Source organism: Apium graveolens, chromosome 10 (genome assembly GCF_009905375.1).
Source record: "Apium graveolens cultivar Ventura chromosome 10, ASM990537v1, whole genome shotgun sequence".
NCBI classification, from domain to species: Eukaryota; Viridiplantae; Streptophyta; class Magnoliopsida; order Apiales; family Apiaceae; genus Apium; species Apium graveolens.
In genome coordinates, this window is record NC_133656.1 from 239,119,578 (window position 1) to 239,138,934 (window position 19,357).

At 34.4% G+C, this 19,357-nt stretch overlaps 2 protein-coding genes, 1 long non-coding RNA gene and 1 pseudogene across 12 annotated transcripts; 3 read left to right on the forward strand and 1 right to left on the reverse strand.

Moving 5' to 3' along the window:
* The first annotated feature begins 2,010 nt into the window (after window positions 1–2,010).
* On the forward strand, window positions 2,011–6,334 carry LOC141691571 (uncharacterized). Of its 10 annotated transcripts, none has more exons than XM_074496311.1 (5): window positions 2,011–4,657; window positions 5,459–5,543; window positions 5,621–5,697; window positions 5,769–5,800; window positions 6,235–6,334. In XM_074496311.1, the coding sequence occupies exon 1, from the start codon at window positions 2,095–2,097 to the stop codon at window positions 3,940–3,942; it is 1,848 nt and encodes a 615-aa protein (XP_074352412.1). In that variant the 5' UTR covers window positions 2,011–2,094; the 3' UTR covers window positions 3,943–4,657; window positions 5,459–5,543; window positions 5,621–5,697; window positions 5,769–5,800; window positions 6,235–6,334. The 10 variants fall into 10 exon arrangements, with proteins under 10 accessions (XP_074352412.1, XP_074352411.1, XP_074352410.1 ...); XM_074496310.1 differs by having other exon boundaries at window positions 5,621–5,688; XM_074496309.1 differs by having other exon boundaries at window positions 5,459–5,697; window positions 6,200–6,334.
* An 8-nt stretch (window positions 6,335–6,342) lies between these two features.
* On the forward strand, window positions 6,343–7,731 carry LOC141691626 (uncharacterized). The gene is made up of 5 exons (XR_012562777.1): window positions 6,343–6,585; window positions 6,812–6,895; window positions 7,026–7,205; window positions 7,298–7,364; window positions 7,453–7,731. It is a non-coding gene; the product is annotated as an uncharacterized LOC141691626 (long non-coding RNA).
* A 1,268-nt stretch (window positions 7,732–8,999) lies between these two features.
* Window positions 9,000–16,056, reverse strand: LOC141692813 (glyceraldehyde-3-phosphate dehydrogenase GAPCP2, chloroplastic-like; annotated as a pseudogene).
* Window positions 16,057–18,517: 2,461 nt separating this feature from the next.
* Window positions 18,518–19,318, forward strand: LOC141692143 (uncharacterized protein At4g02000-like). The gene has a single exon (XM_074496882.1). It carries the CDS (start codon window positions 18,518–18,520, stop codon window positions 19,316–19,318), a length of 801 nt encoding a protein of 266 aa, XP_074352983.1.
* The last annotated feature ends 39 nt before the right edge of the window (window positions 19,319–19,357 follow it).

Here is a 19,357-nt window from a genome sequence, read left to right on the forward strand (position 1 = left end):
GAGATTTTCCAGAGCTGTTTAGAAAAATATTGAGAGAAAATCCATCTAGTTTGTACTAGGATGCAGCTGTGATCAACATTGTTTAATCACAGGTTTTCTAAAATACCATCTCTGGTGGAACAACAAATCCACCAGAAAAGTTTTTAAGTTCTGTTGTGTTCTTTACATTTGTGCTTGAATTTATATCTGTCTGTATTAGCTTAAAGCAATTCACACACTTGTTGTTCTTGAACACACAACTTTCATAAACTGCTCAAAACTTGAAAAAGTTTTGAGATTTACATTCAACCCCCCTTCTGTAAATCTCATTGTTAGTCCACCAGGAATAACAATCCTAGTTATATATGGCGGAGTGTGATGGAATCTCAGCATATTATTAAGAAAGGTATTGATTGCAGGATGGGCAATGTCAACTCTATTAGTATTCTGAATGATCCTTGGTTGTCAATGGAGAACGATCCGTATATTCATACTGATAATGAAGCCATTCGAGGTCAAAAGGTTTCTTCTCTGATGAATATGGAAGGAAACAGTTGGGATGTTGATCTTATTTTGGACATTTTTGATGCAAGGGATGCAGATATTATTTTATCCACTCCTCTGAATAACGAAGTCGAAGATGCATGGTATTGGAGGAAAGAAAAGTTAGGAGATTACTTTGTCAAAACTGGTTATTTGCTTCTTGAAGGTGAAAGTAATGCGAATAGTTCAACAGCGAGTTCTGGATTCTGACGGAAGATTTGGAATTTGAAAATTCCACCTAAGGTTAAAAATTTTTTATGGAGAGCTTCTACGAATTGCTTACCTACGAAAGATTTGCTTCGTTCTAGAAAGGTACCAGTAAACGAGTTTTGTGCAGTGTGCAATGCATATCCAGAATCAGTGCTGCATGTTTTAGTGTTATGCTGTCATGCTGTTTCCAGTTGGGAGAAATTGGCTATCTTACAAGTTTCTGGTGAGTTTACTTCGTTCCCAGAATGGCTTGAGCTGGTTTTTCAACAGCATAATCAGGAGAAAATTACGCTTATTGCTATGGTTTGCTGGATGTTGTGGAAGAGTAGGAATGATCTTATTTGGAAACTACGCAGCTTGGAATCTTCAGCAGTGGTGGAATCAGCGTACTCGATCCTTAACCAATGGAGATGTGTTCAAGATCGAACTTTCGATCATTTTCTGGGCTTTATGTCCAACGAAGACGGAGACGAGCATTGGCGATTACTCAAGGTTAATGGTGTTAAGGTAAACTCTGACGCTGCCATTTTTGAGGAGGATGGTTGTTATAGTTATGCGTATATAGGTAGGGATCAGAATAGAGGGTTGATCGAGGCTAGAGCGCAGTGTTTAAGAGGAAGGCCTAGTCCGGAGTTGGCTGAAGCAGTCGGTATCCGGGAGGCTTTGAGTTAGGTGAAAAATGGAGGTCACGAGAATGTTGTTATAGAGTCTGATTGCTTGCAGATAGTTCAGTCCATCCGTAGCTCCTTTCTTTGTTTTTCGTATTTGGGGAGAGTTGTTAAGGATTGTCTGGATATTATAGCAAGTTTGAGTAGCAAAAACGTCAAGTTTAGGTTCGTTAAACGGTCCGCGAACAAGGTCGCTCATTTCTTAGCGAAATCCACTTGTTCTATAGCTGATCGTAGCTGGAGGGTGGAAGATGTCCATCCCGATTTGTTTACTGTATTATCGAATGATTTGAATCATCAATAAAATTTGAATCTTTTGCGGCAAAAAAAAAATAATATAAAAATTTGAATAAAAATTTATTTGGCTTATATAATATAATATAAAATATATATTAACTATTCGAGCTAAAATAAAATAATATTAATTCGGCTCCATTTCATCTATTATTCTGATACATCATTCAGGGATAAAATTAAGTGGAGGGGATATGAATCCCATCTAATAGATTTGCATAAAAAATATTATTATATTTCTTGGTCAAAATTTTTAAAAATATTATATATTGAGTTTTTTTTTACCATCTCTTCTCTCTGACAAATCTCTGCGGCATAGCTTTAATGACTGACAAATAGTGACAATATCTTGCAGATTTCGAACTCTCTCAGTATCTTGTACATATGAAAAGATGAAAAGATGAGATACAGATCAAACATTCGATACTTACGATCTGTAACACCTATAGATACAGCCACAACATCATCATCATCCTTAGGTATTTATCTTACGCCCTTTCTTCATTCACATTCTCTTCACATTAACCCTAATCATCCCAAAAAACCCTTTATTGCTTCTTTATCAAACCCTAATGCTCAATTACAGCAATTACTTTACGAGAAATCAAAGGTTGGTTTCGATAAGCTCGATGATGCTCTCTTTGTGTTCGATAAAATGCTCAAAATGAAGCCTCTGCTTCCTGCTATGCAATTCAGTCAGCTCTTAGCGGGCCTTGTTCGAATGAAAGAGTACTCTGTAGGTGTCTCTATGTTTAGAGATATGTGCGTTTTATGCGTTCCCGTTAATATATGCACCTATAATACTGTAATCAACTGTTGCTGTCACCTGAATAGACTTGATTACGCCTTTTCGTTGTTGGGCGGAATCATTAAGCGTGGTTTTGTCCCAAATGTTGTCACCTACAGCACTCTTATCAAGGGCCTTCTATCTCAAGACAGGCCTGTTGAGGCTGAACATTTGTTTAAGAAGCTTATTTTATTCAATGAGGTTCAACCCAATGTAGTAACCTATAGCATTATCATCGACGGTCTATGCAAAACTTCAAATACTTTAAAGGCTGTCAAGTTGTTTAGAAATATGGGGAAGAAAGGTTGTATTCCCAATACAGTGACTTATTCCACCCTTATTGATGCTTTATGCAAAGACCGACATGTTGATCATGCATTGAGTCTTCTTTCTGCAATGAACCATAAAGGCATTTCACCGGATGTTGTAACCTATAATTCATTAATTCAAGGTCTCTGCAACTTTGGTCGATGGGAAGATGCAATTCAATTGCTGGGAGAGATGAATGCCAGGAATATCCCTCCAGATTTGCATACTTACAATATATTGATAGATGCATGTTGCAAAGAAGGAAAGGTTAAAGATGCGGAATCTGTGATGGAATTGATGATTCAAAGAGGCCAATATACTGATGTAGTCACGTATAGTTCACTGATGGATGGATATTGCTTGCGTGGAGAAATTGATGAAGCATTAGAGGTGCTCAAAACCATGAGGGGAAAGGGTATATTGCCCAATTCTCGTACCTACAATATTTTGATAAATGGTTGTTGTAAAAAGATGGAAGTAGACAGAGCAATTGATCTACTTAAACAAATGCCCCTTGAAGGTTTGGTACCAACAATTGAAACTTTCAATACTATTTTGCAAGGTTTTTTTTATACCGGTAGAGTTGTTGAAGCACGAAAGTTTCTTCAGGAGAGGATGCTAAACGAAGGTTGTAAACTGAATATTGTGACATGTAGGATCATATTGCATGGTCTTTGCGAGAACCATCTTGTTGGTGAAGCACTCTCTTTCTTTCACACAATGGAATGCGCTGGTATACATCCAGATATAATTATTTACACTATTCTGATTGACGGATTGAGCAAAGATGGACGTCTAGAAAAGGCAAGAACCCTTTTTGAAAGCCTTCCTTCGAAAGGTTTAAGACCTGATGTCAAAGCGTATACCGTCATGATCGGAGCATTTTGTCGAGAAGGGTTTCTCGATGAGGCGAATGTACTATTTGCGAAAATGAAAGATAGTATTTGCTTGCCTGATGGTGCTACCTACAACACACTTATTCGCGGCAGTTTTTGCAACATGAAGTACAGTGAGGCAAGTGCACTCATAGATGAGATGCGTGCTCGCGGCTTCTCAATAGATGCATCTACTGTGTCCATGTTACTAGTCTTACTTGAATCAAAAGATCAGGATCCTGCTCTTCTTGCTTTGCGTAAGAAGTACTTGACGTAGTTACCTTGTATAATTCCAAATCAGGCTTTGATAAGCTCGATAATCGCTTCTTTTATTTCGGCTAAAATCTGCAATTGATACCTCTGTTTCCTGATTGAGTGTTCCTGTATGAATTTTGATCAATTGCTAGCAACAACTGCTATACATATAATATTTTGTTGGATGCATATTGCAATAAAAGAGAAAACTAGACATGAATATTTATCTTCATGGAGAAATTGCAAATGTTCAGCATTTTGTTGCATGAATTGTGTCAGCCGGGTAAATAAATAAAGTACACTTCTTTTGAATAAGATGTAAGATTAAGGCAACAATACGGTGACATACACTCCCTGTTAGATTGTTTTTGGAAGAAGTATCATAGTGATATGTCACTGTCTTTGTTTCTCTTGATGCATTCTAATGCTTACTCCTTTTATATTCCTTAGTTTCTAATTGCATTGCTTACAATATTGTTATATGTATATGTATTCAACATTATTCTTCTAATGAAGCTTCTGTACTGATAGACAACATTCTTGTTTGTGGCTTCTTAGGAGATCCTACATAAGGTCCATGTTATCACACCTTCGATAAGTATGCATACTATTATACTTCCTAAATTGAATACATTTACAATTGTTATTTTAGATGTTTTTAATCTCTTGCTATGCAGCACACGTCGTTTGCATTCAAGAGGTAATTGCAGAGTGCAGATTCTGCTCCCCGTTTCGAGGTAACAGAATATGACAATAGCCTTCATTTGTCAAACATGAACCACTCGGTTCACTGTTTGATTCGGTTCCAGATTATTAGATCATTTCTATTTTTAATTCTAAAAAATTGTCTTCTACTATATGCCTTGTAATCCGGGAGACTGGTGTATATTATGACCTCTGCTAATGGAAACTAATGTTCCAAAGTTTTGTTATTATGGTAGTTCTCATAATCTTTATCATGACATCCTCAATATCTAATAGAAATGTTTTAAGAGAAGGGAAAAATAGGCGGACGTGGAATTCAGTTGCAGAAAAAACGCAGACATAGAATGTTATTAACATAATTGGATATATGATGTAGCTACTGATTCGGTGATTCATTTACACGATGAAAGCGTAAACATGGAATTAGAAATCTTTAGAAATGTAATTTTTTTAATTAAAAATTGTTCATGTAGTGATTCTGATGATATAAGAAATAGCCGAGGAAAAGAATGTTATTAACATAATTGAATATATGATGCTCCTTATTCTAATTTGTTGCTTAAATTAATACTTTAATACACTTAGCAGTCAAAAAAATTGAATTGGTTTATGACCTTTTAATGCTCGACTAGATGTAATTGGTTTTAGCAGAAATCTTTATAACTATGGCTGTACTGTATGATTTTTAAGTGTATTCGAACTTGGATGTTGTCTTGGTATTGCGGTCAAAATGTGACCTTGAGGCTCTTTTAGGTTAATTGTTACTCGTGTGTAGATCTATTATTTAACGAGTATTAGTTTATGAGTAAGCAAATTGTTACATGTTTATTCAGGTATCTTTCGTTAGCTCCGGTAGCATATTTGGTGCTTCTGTTCCTGGGGATTCATTATCCTTACAGTCAAGAGAGCATAAGAATTGTAAACTACTATTCACTATTATAAGTGTCTACTGTAATATATGCTGTTTTGATTTCTATCCCCTGTAATTGTTACAGAAAATCTAGTTCTCGGAGTATCCAACCAATCCAAGTTACAGCCCCTGAACAGCCACCTACCATTCAGAGTAAGAAATGTACGTTGTTACCTAATGCATGGCAAAAAATTTGAGGATTTAGAACTTCTAAGTCTGCTCAATTTTTACAGAACTGGGAGGAAGACAAGATTCGGAATCAATAGTAAGTTAAGTTATGTATTGTGTTGTGTTTTATTTTAGTTTCTCTAATTGATTTATTTCTGATTTAACAAGGCAAATTTAAAATCCCTTGTCTGACACGACATTATTTGTCAGATCGTTTGTCCGAAATGTGGACGTTTTGACCAAGTACTAACTGAAAGACCACATATGAAATGTTCATGGAATTCAAATTGAAAGATTTGAGAAATGAGAAAAAAGGAGAGGGAAAGAGGTTGCCTAATATGCAAAGTCAAATTTTACTTGTTTATTAATAAATTAGGTCATCTGCCTTACCCGTTACCAAAGATTGGGAATAGACAATAGTCGTTTTGTAATTATATATAGTTGTCCTGTACCAATGTCCTTGCTAATCAAATGTTTATGTATATTAATCTTTTAGTAAAAAACTTTAAGTGCACTACTGGACTTCACCAGGAACCCTGCAGAGATACCATGTAGTGAATATGGGGCAGACTTTGTTTTTGAATCTTATGGGGTTTTCACAACAGTTGACAAGGCTTCAGAACACAAAAAGGTGGGTGCAATCTCTCTTGTTCTATAGCTATCTCTCTCACGCACACAAATGTCTCTCTCATCTCTCTCAAACTTTCTCTAGCACTTCAATTTGAGTATTTAATACGTTAATCTGCAGTGTGGTTTGAAGAAAGTTGTAATTTTTTTCTCCCTCAGCTGATGCTCCTATGTTTGTTGTGGGTGTTAGAGAAAACATACAAAGTGAACATGGATATCATATGCACTACCAGTTGCCTTGCTCCTCTTGCCAAGGTTGGTTTGTACTTTGTATAAATGCTACTGTATCTTGTACTGTTAGCCTGTGAACAAACTGTAAGTAACATGACTTTAATTGCTCAGTCACACGACCAAGTGATCTTCTTCGGAAGTATGACAGGGAAAAAAGACTAATATATAATAGTTGACATGAACAAATTCATATCATGGTTATGGCAACTGTGGACTCAGTAAATGTTTGATTACAAAACAATTTGTGCAGGTGGTTCACGAAGAGTTTGGCATTCTGGCGAGGTTGATGAATAATTGACTACTGTGCAAGTGATTTTGTTGGTGGCAACTCAAGGTCCCTCCCTCCCTCACCCAAATCACATTTAATAAAAAGGGTGAAATAAGCTATACTTCATGGCCACTGGCCAGTTTGGTCTTTTTGTACCATTGTTTTCCCTTGGTAACTCTAGAGATTTTACATGCAGTGGTGTTGTTGTATCATATCATGCAAGAGTTCAGGGGATCAGTCATTTGTATCTATCTGTGTTCCTAGAATATCCTTCCATTTGAAGCAGATGAAAAATGGGTTCTGTTTGGAATTTTGTGAATAAAAGCTCTCTGCACTGATATGTAGATGTAGGTCTGTTTACAAACGTAGACAATTGGTCAGTCTTTACTCTTTGGTAGTTTCTGGTAAATTAGGATTGGTCATAGTTGCTAGAGTAATTGTTTTACAATATGTTTTATTATCTCGCAGGTCAAGTAAATTTGACGCTCAAGATGGGATGGGGTTGAGTGGGTCCTTTATAAAAGCTTGTATCGTGGTACGACAATGAGTGTGGCTTCAGGTACAGTTTTACTTTAAAATTGAAGCGAGTGCTTGTAACAATACCCAGCTAATCTTTCTTTCAGCCATGGAGTGTTGGACCTGATCGAACGTGGCATTGGTAGCAGCCGGGAAGCAGCCGATGCTTCAATTTTTGCTCTATCATAACTACTAACTAGTTTGTCTAACATAGAAATAAAAAATACAGTGGTCATTTTTTGCTGTTGAGTTGACCTTTGTTATCCTTTATAAGATCTGACCCAAGAGGAAACTTTTAGTTGAACTGTATCAGTATCAATGTTATATTAATGGTATGATTGTGTAAACTGTAGCCTTCAGATGTTTTTCATAATAATAACCATGTTGGAATATTTGCATGGTCCAATCAGTTTTTTTTTTAGAGCCGGCCAAACGGGCGGTTTGGCTCGGCACGAGCGTAGTTCGGCTCGCCTAGTATTCGCATTACTCGTCTCGTCACGGTCTGGTTCGTTATTCGGCACTATTCGGATATGCACACGAGCTCTGTATTTTGGGAAACCGGAACCGGCCCGTAACCGCTCGCCAGAGCTGTTGACGAATAAACAGCAGAAAAAATGAATAAAAAACGAATTAACCGGCCCGTTATTCGCGAGGCCCGCCAGCTCGCGGTTATTCGCGAGTCATCTATTGACTTGTCCTCTTTGTGAACCATATATATTAGCAAATAGTTAGCTTCTGACTTTCTGACTTTGTGAATTAAGAATTCAAAACTTCATTACTTTATGTCACACTATTTGCTTCTAACTAAAAATCAATCAGATAATGAATTTGTTATGGTTTATATTTTATTTAAATTATAAATACGGTTTGTTCCGTTTTGTTAGAGAAGAGTTCTCTATAATTAATTTTAACATTTTTTTAATTAATAAAATTTATAGAGGTATCGTCATCTTTTTCCTTATTTTAATACATATTATATTTTAATACATATTAGTTTTCCAAAATCGAAAAAATATTTTAACAGAAAAAATTAAGATCAGAAAAAAAAAAGAAAAGTAAAAACAAAACATACATTATATACAATTTGCGTACATGTGTATAAAAAAGGAAAAAAAACAAAAAAAACAAAGTAATAAATATAAGGAGAAAAACGTGTAAACAATAAACAAGTAAAACAAGTAGTGTGATTTGTGAATTATGTGAAGTGCACGTGCTAAACAAGATGGAACCGATTTATTCGTTAGTTATTCGCCTAACCGCGTGTTGGGGAAAGCTTGAACCCAATTCCTATAACTCGGCTAAACCGCGTGCCGTTCACGATTGATTGCTTTTCAGGACCGGCTCGGCACGGCCCGGACCGTAAATTTATACGGGCTGTTCACGACTTCTATTCAACATTAACCGGCCCGTTAATTATTCGGCCCGACACGCACGGCCCGTTCGTGTGTCCGGCTCTAGCTGTAATGCACGTACGTATAAACATTTCACTTAATAAGCGATGAATAAGCTCAATTTACCCTGCTTGTCACCAACAAAGGCCCGGTGCAGTGGTTACGCTCTTATATTCTCTTGCAGGAGGTTATGAGTTTGACTCATGGTGTAATTAATTAGCAAAAGAAAAAAAAAAGTTAACCCTGCTTTTAAACACCATAAATTGACCTAAAGCGTTTTCACAATCATGCCATCAAGAAAACAATGATAACTAGTTCGACGGAAAGTTGTTACTTGGACAAATTGTATCAAGCTCCAGCCTTTTGTTAATAATCTTACAAAGGATAACAACAAAGTTCAACTCCACAGCAAAAATGACCTATATTTCTGATTTCTATGTTTGACAAACTAGTTATTAATTGAGCGAAAATTGTAGCATCGGCTGCTTCCCATCAAATTTAGTACGTAGCTGCTACTAATGCCATGTGTTCGATCAGGTCCAGCACTCGGTTGCTGAAAGAAAGATTCGCAAGATATTGGCACAGGCACTCACATCGAAGAGAGATAACAGAGTAAACGGATTTGAAAGTTAGATGTAGGATATTAACTGTACCTGTAGCCCCACTCATTGTCGTACCACGATACAAGCTTCATGAACGATGCACTCAACCCCATTCCAGCTTGTGCATCAAATATACTTGACCTGGGAGATGGCAAAGATAACATATATTGAAGGAATTACCCTAGCAGATATGACTAGTTGTCCAAATTTATTAGAAGATTGACCAACTGTCTAGGTTCAAGACCAAAGCTACATGTTAAAATATAGAGCTTTTAAATTGCATAAATCCGACCAGAACCCATCTCTAGTTTTTAAATTGCTTCATAAGCTTCAATTTTAGGACTATAGATATACACAAATGACCGAACCCCTCAACTCTTGCATGACTTGCTACAACATTATTGCATGCAACATCTTTAAAATTACCAAGGGAAAAACAATGGTAAGGAAGACCATGCTGGCCATTAAGTATAGCCTATTTTCGCCCATTCACATAATCTCATAACAGAATACCGGGTAATAATTTAGTCGGCGCCTCCATTTCCACGATAATTTTTAAATCATTATGTAAATGTGTGTGTGTGTGTGTGAGTGAGAGAGAGAGAGAGAGAGAGAGAGAGAGACCTTGAGTCGCCAACAAAATCACTTGAGACAACATCGTCATCAGTGTACCCAAGAATCCCATGAAGTGGTCCCTCAGATGCGTACCTTCAAGCCAAATTACAATTGTAAATATAAAAAAGAGTGCCGCAAATACAATGAGCATACATGAAGGATGTAACAGGAAAAGCAGAAAAAAGAAGACAGTACTTTATGGCAGCTTTTACATCTTCGTATGAAGCACTCTTCTCAAGTCGACAAGTCAAATCAACAACAGAAACATTGGGTGTTGGAACGCGGAAAGCCATTCCAGTGAGTTTGCCATTGAGTTCTGGCAGCACTTTTCCAACAGCCTACAAATCCGATATTAAGCAGAATCATGCACAAGGTCTTGACAGTATCAATATGAATATAACTCCAGCTCATACCTTTGCAGCACCAGTAGAACTAGGGATAATATTTTGCCCAGCACCACGTCCCCCGCGCCAATCTCATGGAAGGGCCATCAACTGTCTTTTGCGTAGCTGAAAATTCAATATGAAAATTTAAAATTACGAAAATGCAAACAGACGTGCAAAATGCATTTTTTTTGTGTGAGAAATACCTGTTGTTGCATGGACAGTAGTCATCAACCCCTCCAGAATGCCAAACTCCTCGTGAACCACCTGCACAAATTTTTTTGTTATAAACATATAAAAACTCCGTTCATTGTCAATTATTTTATTCTAGTTTTTTTCTCTATTATATTTTCGAAGAAGATCACTTGGTATTGAGGCTGTGAGCAATTAAAGTCATGTTATAGTTTGGATAAGCACATTTCACAACCTAATAGTACAAGAAACAAGTAGTGTTTATACGAACCAACCTTGGCAAGAGGAGCAAGACAATTGGTAGTGCAGCTCGCGTTAGATACGATATCCATGTTTGGATTGTATGTTTTCTCATTAACACCGACAACAAACATAGGAGCATCAGCTGAGGGAGCAGAAATTACAACTTTCTTTGCACCACCCTGCAGATAAATGTTGCAAATACGCACATTAAAGTTCTAAACACAGTTCAAAAGAGAGGGAAAGAGATGAAAGAAAGACATTAAGAGCGATAGATAGAGAGAAATGGTACCCACCTTTTTGTGTTCTGAAGCCTTTTCAATCGTTGTGAAAACCCCAGAAGATTCAACAACAAAGTCTGCCCCATATTCACCCCACGGGATCTCTGCAGGGTTCCTGGTAAAGTTCAGTAGCACATTTCAGTTTTATAATAAAATAAATTAAATACATAAACTTTTGACAAGCAGGAACATTGGTACAGGACACCTATTTATAATTGCGAAATGAAAAGCTGTACTACCTGTTGCTAGTAACTTTAATCTTCTTTCCATTTATTTCTAAAGTGGTTGCATCCAATACTTTAATGGATCCAGTGTATACACCATGAGTAGAATCATATTTAAACATGTATGCCTGTATTGTGAATAATAAAATTCATATGAGCTCTTTAGAATAAGCTAATTGCAATCATCTTCATAAGTTTGACAATAACAGAAAAGTTAGCATTTAAAATTTAGGGGTCGTTTGGTTCGCTAGGTGGTATCGGGTTGAAGTCAGGAATCGGGTTAAGATGATATGAGTTTGGAACTTGATACATAAACTTTTGATAAAATAAATCAAGAATCAAAAGACACTTTATTATTTTTTGTTAATTTTATTTTAATATTAAAAACCAAAATTAAACAGGGATCACTTAACTTAATCATAATTATTAATAGAGTTTTTTTGAAAAATAGCTTAGGCTAAAAACATTTTTACAAAAATACTATAATTTTTTTAAAAATTTGCAAAAATACTATTTTTTTGCAAAAATACTATTTTCCAATATTTTTTTTGTGAAAATGCGATTTTATGCACCTCCATTTAACCTCATCTAACCTCAAATGCAACAAAAAAAACTCGATTCAACTAGTTACATGTGTGCCTAATTTTCGTTGATTCCATATTTTTGCAAAAAAAATCAGAAGATGATAAAATCGCAAAAAAACAAGGAAAAAATAATATTTTTGGTAATTTCTCTTATTAAAATATGAGATTATATATTTTACCTAATATCTAAGAAAATAAAATATACATTCACAATTTTTATTCATCAATATTGAAATTTGAGCTAAAAAAAGTATTACACTTTAGTTCATACCCACCTCTTAGCATGGGTTTCTAAACCCTATACCTCATGGGTTTGAGGAATGAGTTTTAAAATAAATAAATTCCAACCAAACACGTATGAGTTTTATCCATTCTAACCTCATACCTCATACCCAATATTGTTGAACCAAATAACCCCTTAATTGGTCTATATTTATATTCAGAATGATCAGAGCTTAATTACTGAGTACTGACCAATGCCATAATTGCCATTGTGGGTGGAAGGATAGGAAAACCTCATAACAAAAAAAAGGAAAAAGAAAAAGAAAAAAGAAAAAATAAAAAACAAAATATATGAATATGTCCAAAAAACCTTTCCAGCGTTATCGTGCAGAAAAAATAACATTAATAATTCATAACAGCTACAGGTCATTACCATGTACTTGGCGTCCACAAATGGATCATTAACAGCTACAACATCAATATCATCTCTAAAAGTCGCTACTCTTAACACCAGCCTCCCAATTCTTCCAAAACCTGCAACATGACCATGTTATTACTTGAAATATAGTTGTATACTGTGATATCTTTTCAAAGTGTAACATGTGTTACTTTGGACTTGGGTACAGAGTTTAAAATGAAGGACACGACCGTTTGGTGTTTCCTTATAAAAATCGGTAACAAGGACTCGGGCCTATCTCTAAAAAACGGGCAAGGGAGATGACGTGATTTATTAATAAACATTTTGTATATTAATCAGCTGAAATTAAACAGAATTTATCAATAAAACTTTGTATATTAATCTCATTTCTTCTCTCAATTTTTTTACTTTGCTTCCTATATCCATCTCAGATGTGGTCTTTCAGTTGGTCCATGGTCAAAGTGTCTGCATTTTAGTCAAATGATCCGACACGGAAGGTAGTGTCTGACAAGAGATCCAAAAAGATTCTTGTTAAATCAGAAATAACAAATTGAAGAAACTAACATAAAACACAACACACCAAACGACTTTACATACCATTGATTCCGATTCTTGTCTTCCCGCCAGTTTTCGACCCTAAGAAAGAAAACAAAGTAATATTAGAATTTTAAATCCTCAATTTTCCAGCCATGCTTAGGTGTCAAACTATCTACAGTTAAACCTCGATTAAGTAATATCCGATAAAGTAATAACCTCGCTTAAGTAATAATTTTCATCGGTCCCAACTTGGGCCAATGTTGTAAAGTAATATTCTCGCTAAAAGCATAAGATAATAAAAAATTCGAAAGTCATTAAGGGCCCAAGTAATATGTAAAGTAATAATTCCATAATTCCATAATTATATATATATATAATGTATATGATTACAAAATTTAATTCTTATTAAAATATGAATCTATTGTAGCTTGTTTCTTCTTTCCACCAAAGCCAAAATTAATCTCGTCCTTGACTTTATGTAAAGCAAAAATAACTCCTGGTATGTTTTGCTCGTGTTGTAACAAGTAATTGTTCAAAGTGTTGAGTGCTTGAAATGCTTCCTTTGATGACACGCTTGGGATGACATTGCTATCGTCGGGTTCAGGATCAGTCCCTTCATCAGTGCTCATTACCGACTCAATGATTTCTTCATCCGTAGGTGATTTCATAACCGCATCATTCTCGTTTGGATAGTTTAAGAGATGCTCGACATCCATCACATTCCTATATCGTAAATTAAAGATAACTTCATTTAATCCTTCGACACCTTCATTTATTTCTCCAAGTTCTTGTTCATCATTTTCTTCTGAACGAATCTTGCAATGCCGAAAACAATTTGCAATTGTGGTTGTTTTCACATCAATATTCCAAGCCATGTTAGCAAAACTAATAGCATTCAAGATATTAACTTTTTCAGGATTTGTTGCATTGACTTCAAGACTTTGCAACATGCTAGAATATAGACGACGCCGATAGTGAACTTTAAATGCTCGAATAATTCCAGCATCGCATGGTTGAATCTTAGATGTTGTGTTAGGAGGTAGAAAGAACAACTCTGTATTTCTCAAGCCTTCAACTATTTTTGGATGAGCAGGACAATTGTCAACAATCAAAAGTACCTTCCTGCCATTCATTTTACTATCAAACCAAGTAACAAATTCTTGAAAAAGCAAGCCAGTCATCCAAGCCTTCTTGTTAAAACGATACACACAATTAAGATTGTTTATATTCACATTTTTAAAGCACCTAGGATTGGCGTACTTACCAATGATCCAAAGTGGAACTTTGTCAGACCCATCACAAAGTCTTATCATTAATATTATGGTGTCTCTTCATGTATTTTTATTTAAGAATTACAATAAATATTAGATGGTTGAGTTTCAATACAACGTACACAACACATGTTACCTTTATGTACTGATCTGGTGCAATTTTAATATGCATGCATCTAGTTTTTGGATATAAGTAATCATAATAAAAGTAATTTTAGATCAAATACATTGCATGTGATTAATTCTAGTTTTTATACGTACATTATATATTATACTGTACCACGTAAACATAAAAATTCGGTAAAGTAATAAAATATTACTTTATCGATAAAGTAATAAAATATTATTATATCGATAAAGTAATAAATTCGGTAAAGTAATATTTTTTCCCGGTCCCAAGGGTATTACTTTAAAGAGGTTTAACTGTATCTTACTCTGAATGGTAGGTGGCAGTTCAGTAGCCGTAGCTTAAATTGGCTGGACACTCCGAGAACTAGATTTTCTGTAACAATTACAGGGTATAGAAAAACAGCATCAATTACAGTAAATGATCTTATAGCTATCACAGTAAATAGCAGTTTAGGATTGTTACAAATCTCTTAACTGTAAGATCAATGAATCCCCGGGAACAGAAGCACCAAATAGGCTTGACCGAGACTTTGACGAATCATGACAGAAGCTAACCGAAGACACCTGAACAAATTAATAACAACCTGCTTACTCATATATCGAACATTTCATTTAATATATCTACTGAAAGGTAACAATTAACCAAACAAACCTAAATTCCAAATTCTGACAACACAACATTCAAGTTCAAATCCGTTAAATCCTCATAAAAAGTACACTCGTTACAAGATTTGAACTTAAATCAGTCAATCCTCAGCATTACAAGATTCTTAAATCAGTCAATCCTCAGCATTACAAGGTCTTAAACCACTTCAATATTTTCGACTGCTAAAACTATTTAAAAATTGTTTAAACATCAAATTAGAACTATTCACAGCATCTATAAAATTATGTTGATAACAACTATTTCTTAGATATTTCTCGGGTTAGGTATCAATTTATAACTAGCAAAATATCAAATTTACCACCGATTAATTCGGAGTCTCAAATTGGCCACTTGAAATTGTCGTGGTAAATTTGAAATTTTGCTAATTATACAGTTGTCAACCCAATATTTCTTTTATTATCAAAATCACTGCAGCAAAAATGAAAATAAAATTTTAATTTATTTACATTTCATTTCGTAACATAACATAACAAATGCAACTGTACAAAATTTACAAAAAATAATATTGAATAAATAAAATCGAATTTTAAAAAACTGCAAAAAATAATGAAATAAAAAAAAGGATAAAATGAGGGTAGGTGGGAGAGTGAATGGACCTTGGAGGGGTAGAGATTAGCCCTGGTGGCGCCGGGGAGGATGGCCGTGGATCGGAGAATTGAATTGGTGGCCATTGTTAGAGAGAGAGATAGAAGAGAGAGAGGGAGAGAGATATAGAGAGAGAGAGAGGAGGGAGAGAGAGAGAGAGAATGAGAGAGGGAGAGAGGAGAGGGAGAGAGAGAGAGACTAAATGAGGATTCAGGAGAGAGAGATGAGAGAGAGAGAGGGTTTTAAAAAGGGGAGAAGAGTGGCTTTTGAGGGTTTATATAAGGGCGCGGCTACGGCTGCGGAGGATTTTAAGAGCCAGCTAACTCTTGCCTCTTTCGTAAACTACAGTTTTATAGAAGCGCTACACTTGCACGTGAAACATTGACCAAAACTATATTAATTTTTGAGTGGGTGGAAAATCAAAATTGGGTTTATATGTTTTTCTAGTGTGCATGTCACAGCGGCACAGGCATGTCAAGATGGGCATGTCATGACGTCATTTAGCCAGACATGCCTTTTCATGATTCGGCATGCCTTTTTACTATTTTTTTTATTTTTTAATAATTATTTTAATATTAGAAATATCCAGAAATAACAAATATAATTTTAAAATATTTACATCTATACTATACTATAATAACCGAAATGAAGTATAATTTGGTATGCCTTTTTTTGGTTGGTTTGGTTATCCCCATTTATGACCGTCAGATCTTTTTAATTAAGTGATAAGGATCGTTCGATTCAATACTAAAAGAATATACACTACTCAAACTCCCATGTTCGAACCCCGCCAACGACAAATATTTATATTATTATTTATACAATACTAAAACTCCCAAGTTCGAACCCAACGAACAACAAACATTTATATTATTATTTATACACTACCCAAGATTCAGGTTCGAATCCTGCCAACAACAAATATTTATATTACTATTTATAAATATACTAATAAGGTAATGATCCAATTTTTTTTTATTGTAATTTTAAATAATATAAAAATATTAATGAAGACCCGTGCGTCGCACGGGTTGTAAAGCTAGTATATTTTAATATTTAAAAAGTTACTAATTTAAATGAGTATTATGATGGTATTTGGTTGTTACTGTCAACTAACTTTAATTTTATATTCAAATTCACTGTATATTAGTATAATAATTATTTATTAAATTTTATTATATTTAATTGATAAATGGCATGCCATTTGGGCATGTCTTTTTGCAAAAAGAGTCTTGTGACAAGTACCCTATTCTACTTACATAATTGGAAATTCAAAAAATATTTTTTTATTTCATAATTTATAATAAAAAGTATGGATAAATAAAATTTAAAAATTAACAATTTGACCAAGTAATTTTGTATTTTCCCGAGAAAAAGAAAGAAGTTAACTAGAATTTCAATAAGATGTCAATTACGGAATCTCACTATTATTTTTTTTTGGCGTAAAAATAGAAATTTCACTAAATTTTTAACTTATTGACCAATACATGAGTTGGGTCATCGATCAATATATGAGAAAAATTCATGTGAATATATCAGATATAGAACTAAAATGTCTCGGTAGATGATGAGTTAACCGATACATGAGACATCGACTAATACATGAGAAAAATTCGTGATATAAAACTAAAATATCTCTTTAAATCATGAGTTATCTTATTCGGGAATCGTTTTATAAATTATAACATATTATCATTATTATTCTTATTGCTAATTAAATTTAACGTAATAAACAAATTAATTCTCAAGAAATGTTTCTATTATTTTTTTAAACAAAAAATTGATTTTGGGAAGGGGAAGCTGCTATATGTAGCCTTTTGCTAGACACGCGACAAAATAAAAACTACATTTTTGTCTTGGGCCAGAGCATTTTATAATTTGTGGGCCTTGTGATTTTAATTATGGGTCTTATCTGTGGCTGAATCTACTGAAATGTTAAATGGTTGATTAATGGACGGAAAGTTATGGCCCATTTATTTTGTTCATTATTGGAGTGTTTCCCCATTACAGCCCAAAAATTAGTACTTTAAAATAATGCTATGTTTGGTATTATAGTTAAAAAGTTGCGCTTTAAGAAAAAATGTTGATTTAAAAAATGTTGGTGAAATAATAAGATTATTTTTTGATAATATTTTTGATATGCATTTGTTTTGATGTAAAAAAATTATAATAATATTTTGGATGAGATTTGATGATCAAATAAGCAATTGCTTCCCGCAAAAATCGAAAAACAGTTTTTTTTCAAAAATAAGGGGTGACATACTTTCTCTAACAACAGTTTTTTGATCAAAAAAATTGCAACTATTTTTCTTTGAAAAAACTGTTATAATTGTCTGCAACACCAATACCAAACAAAACCTAAATACATTTTTTTTATCTTTAAAAATTAAATCGACTTTGTTATATTTCATTGCATCAAAGTATAATTTACACGGGAAATAATAAATATCCAAATAATTTTTCAATTTTTTAAAAATAATATGAAATCGATCACATATTATTATTTTTTTTATATGTAATACCACGTCATTTGCATCATTTGTGAAAAGTTTGAAAAGTACACGCTCATTGTATTCATAAGTCATATCACATCATACACATCAACAATTTGCAAAAATAGGCACAAACAAAGACAAGACCAATAAATGAATTCAAATAACTAGAATAGGCAAGTTTTACATTTTTTTCAATTTTAAGAAAAATAAGAGAAATTAAATGACAGTTTCATTTCTTCTGTTTATATGACAGCTTTCGTCAAATCATTGTTCTATTAATCTCTATAATCCAATCATTAACAGTATTAGCCAATATTATAATTCTGTTTGAACAACATGGCACGTATTGATGAACCCCTAGAGGAGATGTATGCGAATTTGGTCATCGAGGATGAGGAGATGGACGAAATAGTGATTGCAAATAATACGATAACTGAACAAAAAACAACGTTTATGTTGATGGGAAAATTTTTGACGGAGAAAACTATAAACTTTCAAGCTATGAAGAATCTAATGGAGTCATTATGGCGGCCACGAGAAGGAATGGAAGTCTACAGTACGGGGGATTTGAAGTATTTGTTTGTATTTTACCACAAGATGGATGTGCAAAATGTAATGGAAGGTGGCCCTTGGTCGTTTGAGCAGGCGATGCTTGTGCTTCATCAAGTGGAGATGGGGGATGATCCAGCTACAGTTAAGTTACAGAATATGGAAATGTGGGTGCAAATATATGATTTACCTAGGGGTTATGTTTCAGAAAGTATTTTGAAAAGTGTTGGTGCGTCTTTGGGAACGTATATTAAATCAGGGCCAGGAACGTTTGATGGAGGGTGGACACCATATGTACGTATTCGAGTTGCACTGAATGTTGATAAACCATTAAAGAGAAGTACAAAGATAAAGAGAGAAGGAAATAGTTGGAGTTGGATTAATTTTAAGTATGAAAAAATGGGTACGTTTTGTTTCGTATGTGGCATTATTGGCCATTCTGATAGAGATTGTATTGTGGTTTACGTGAATCTTGAGAAAGTGGTAGAGAAAATGTATGGAGTATGGCAACGTGCATCTTCAAAAAGAGGACAACGTAATCCTGGATCGAAATGGCTTCGAAATAGTGGTGTAAGGAAGGAGGATTGAGGTGCAAAGCAATAGCAAGGTGACTCATCGGGAAATTAT

What these genes read in the sequence shown, in the direction of transcription:
- LOC141692143 (XM_074496882.1), top strand. Translation starts at nt 18,518, where the DNA reads ATGGCACGTATTGATGAACCCCTAGAGGAGATGTATGCGAATTTGGTC.
- LOC141691571 (XM_074496303.1), top strand. Translation starts at nt 2,095, where the DNA reads ATGAGATACAGATCAAACATTCGATACTTACGATCTGTAACACCTATA.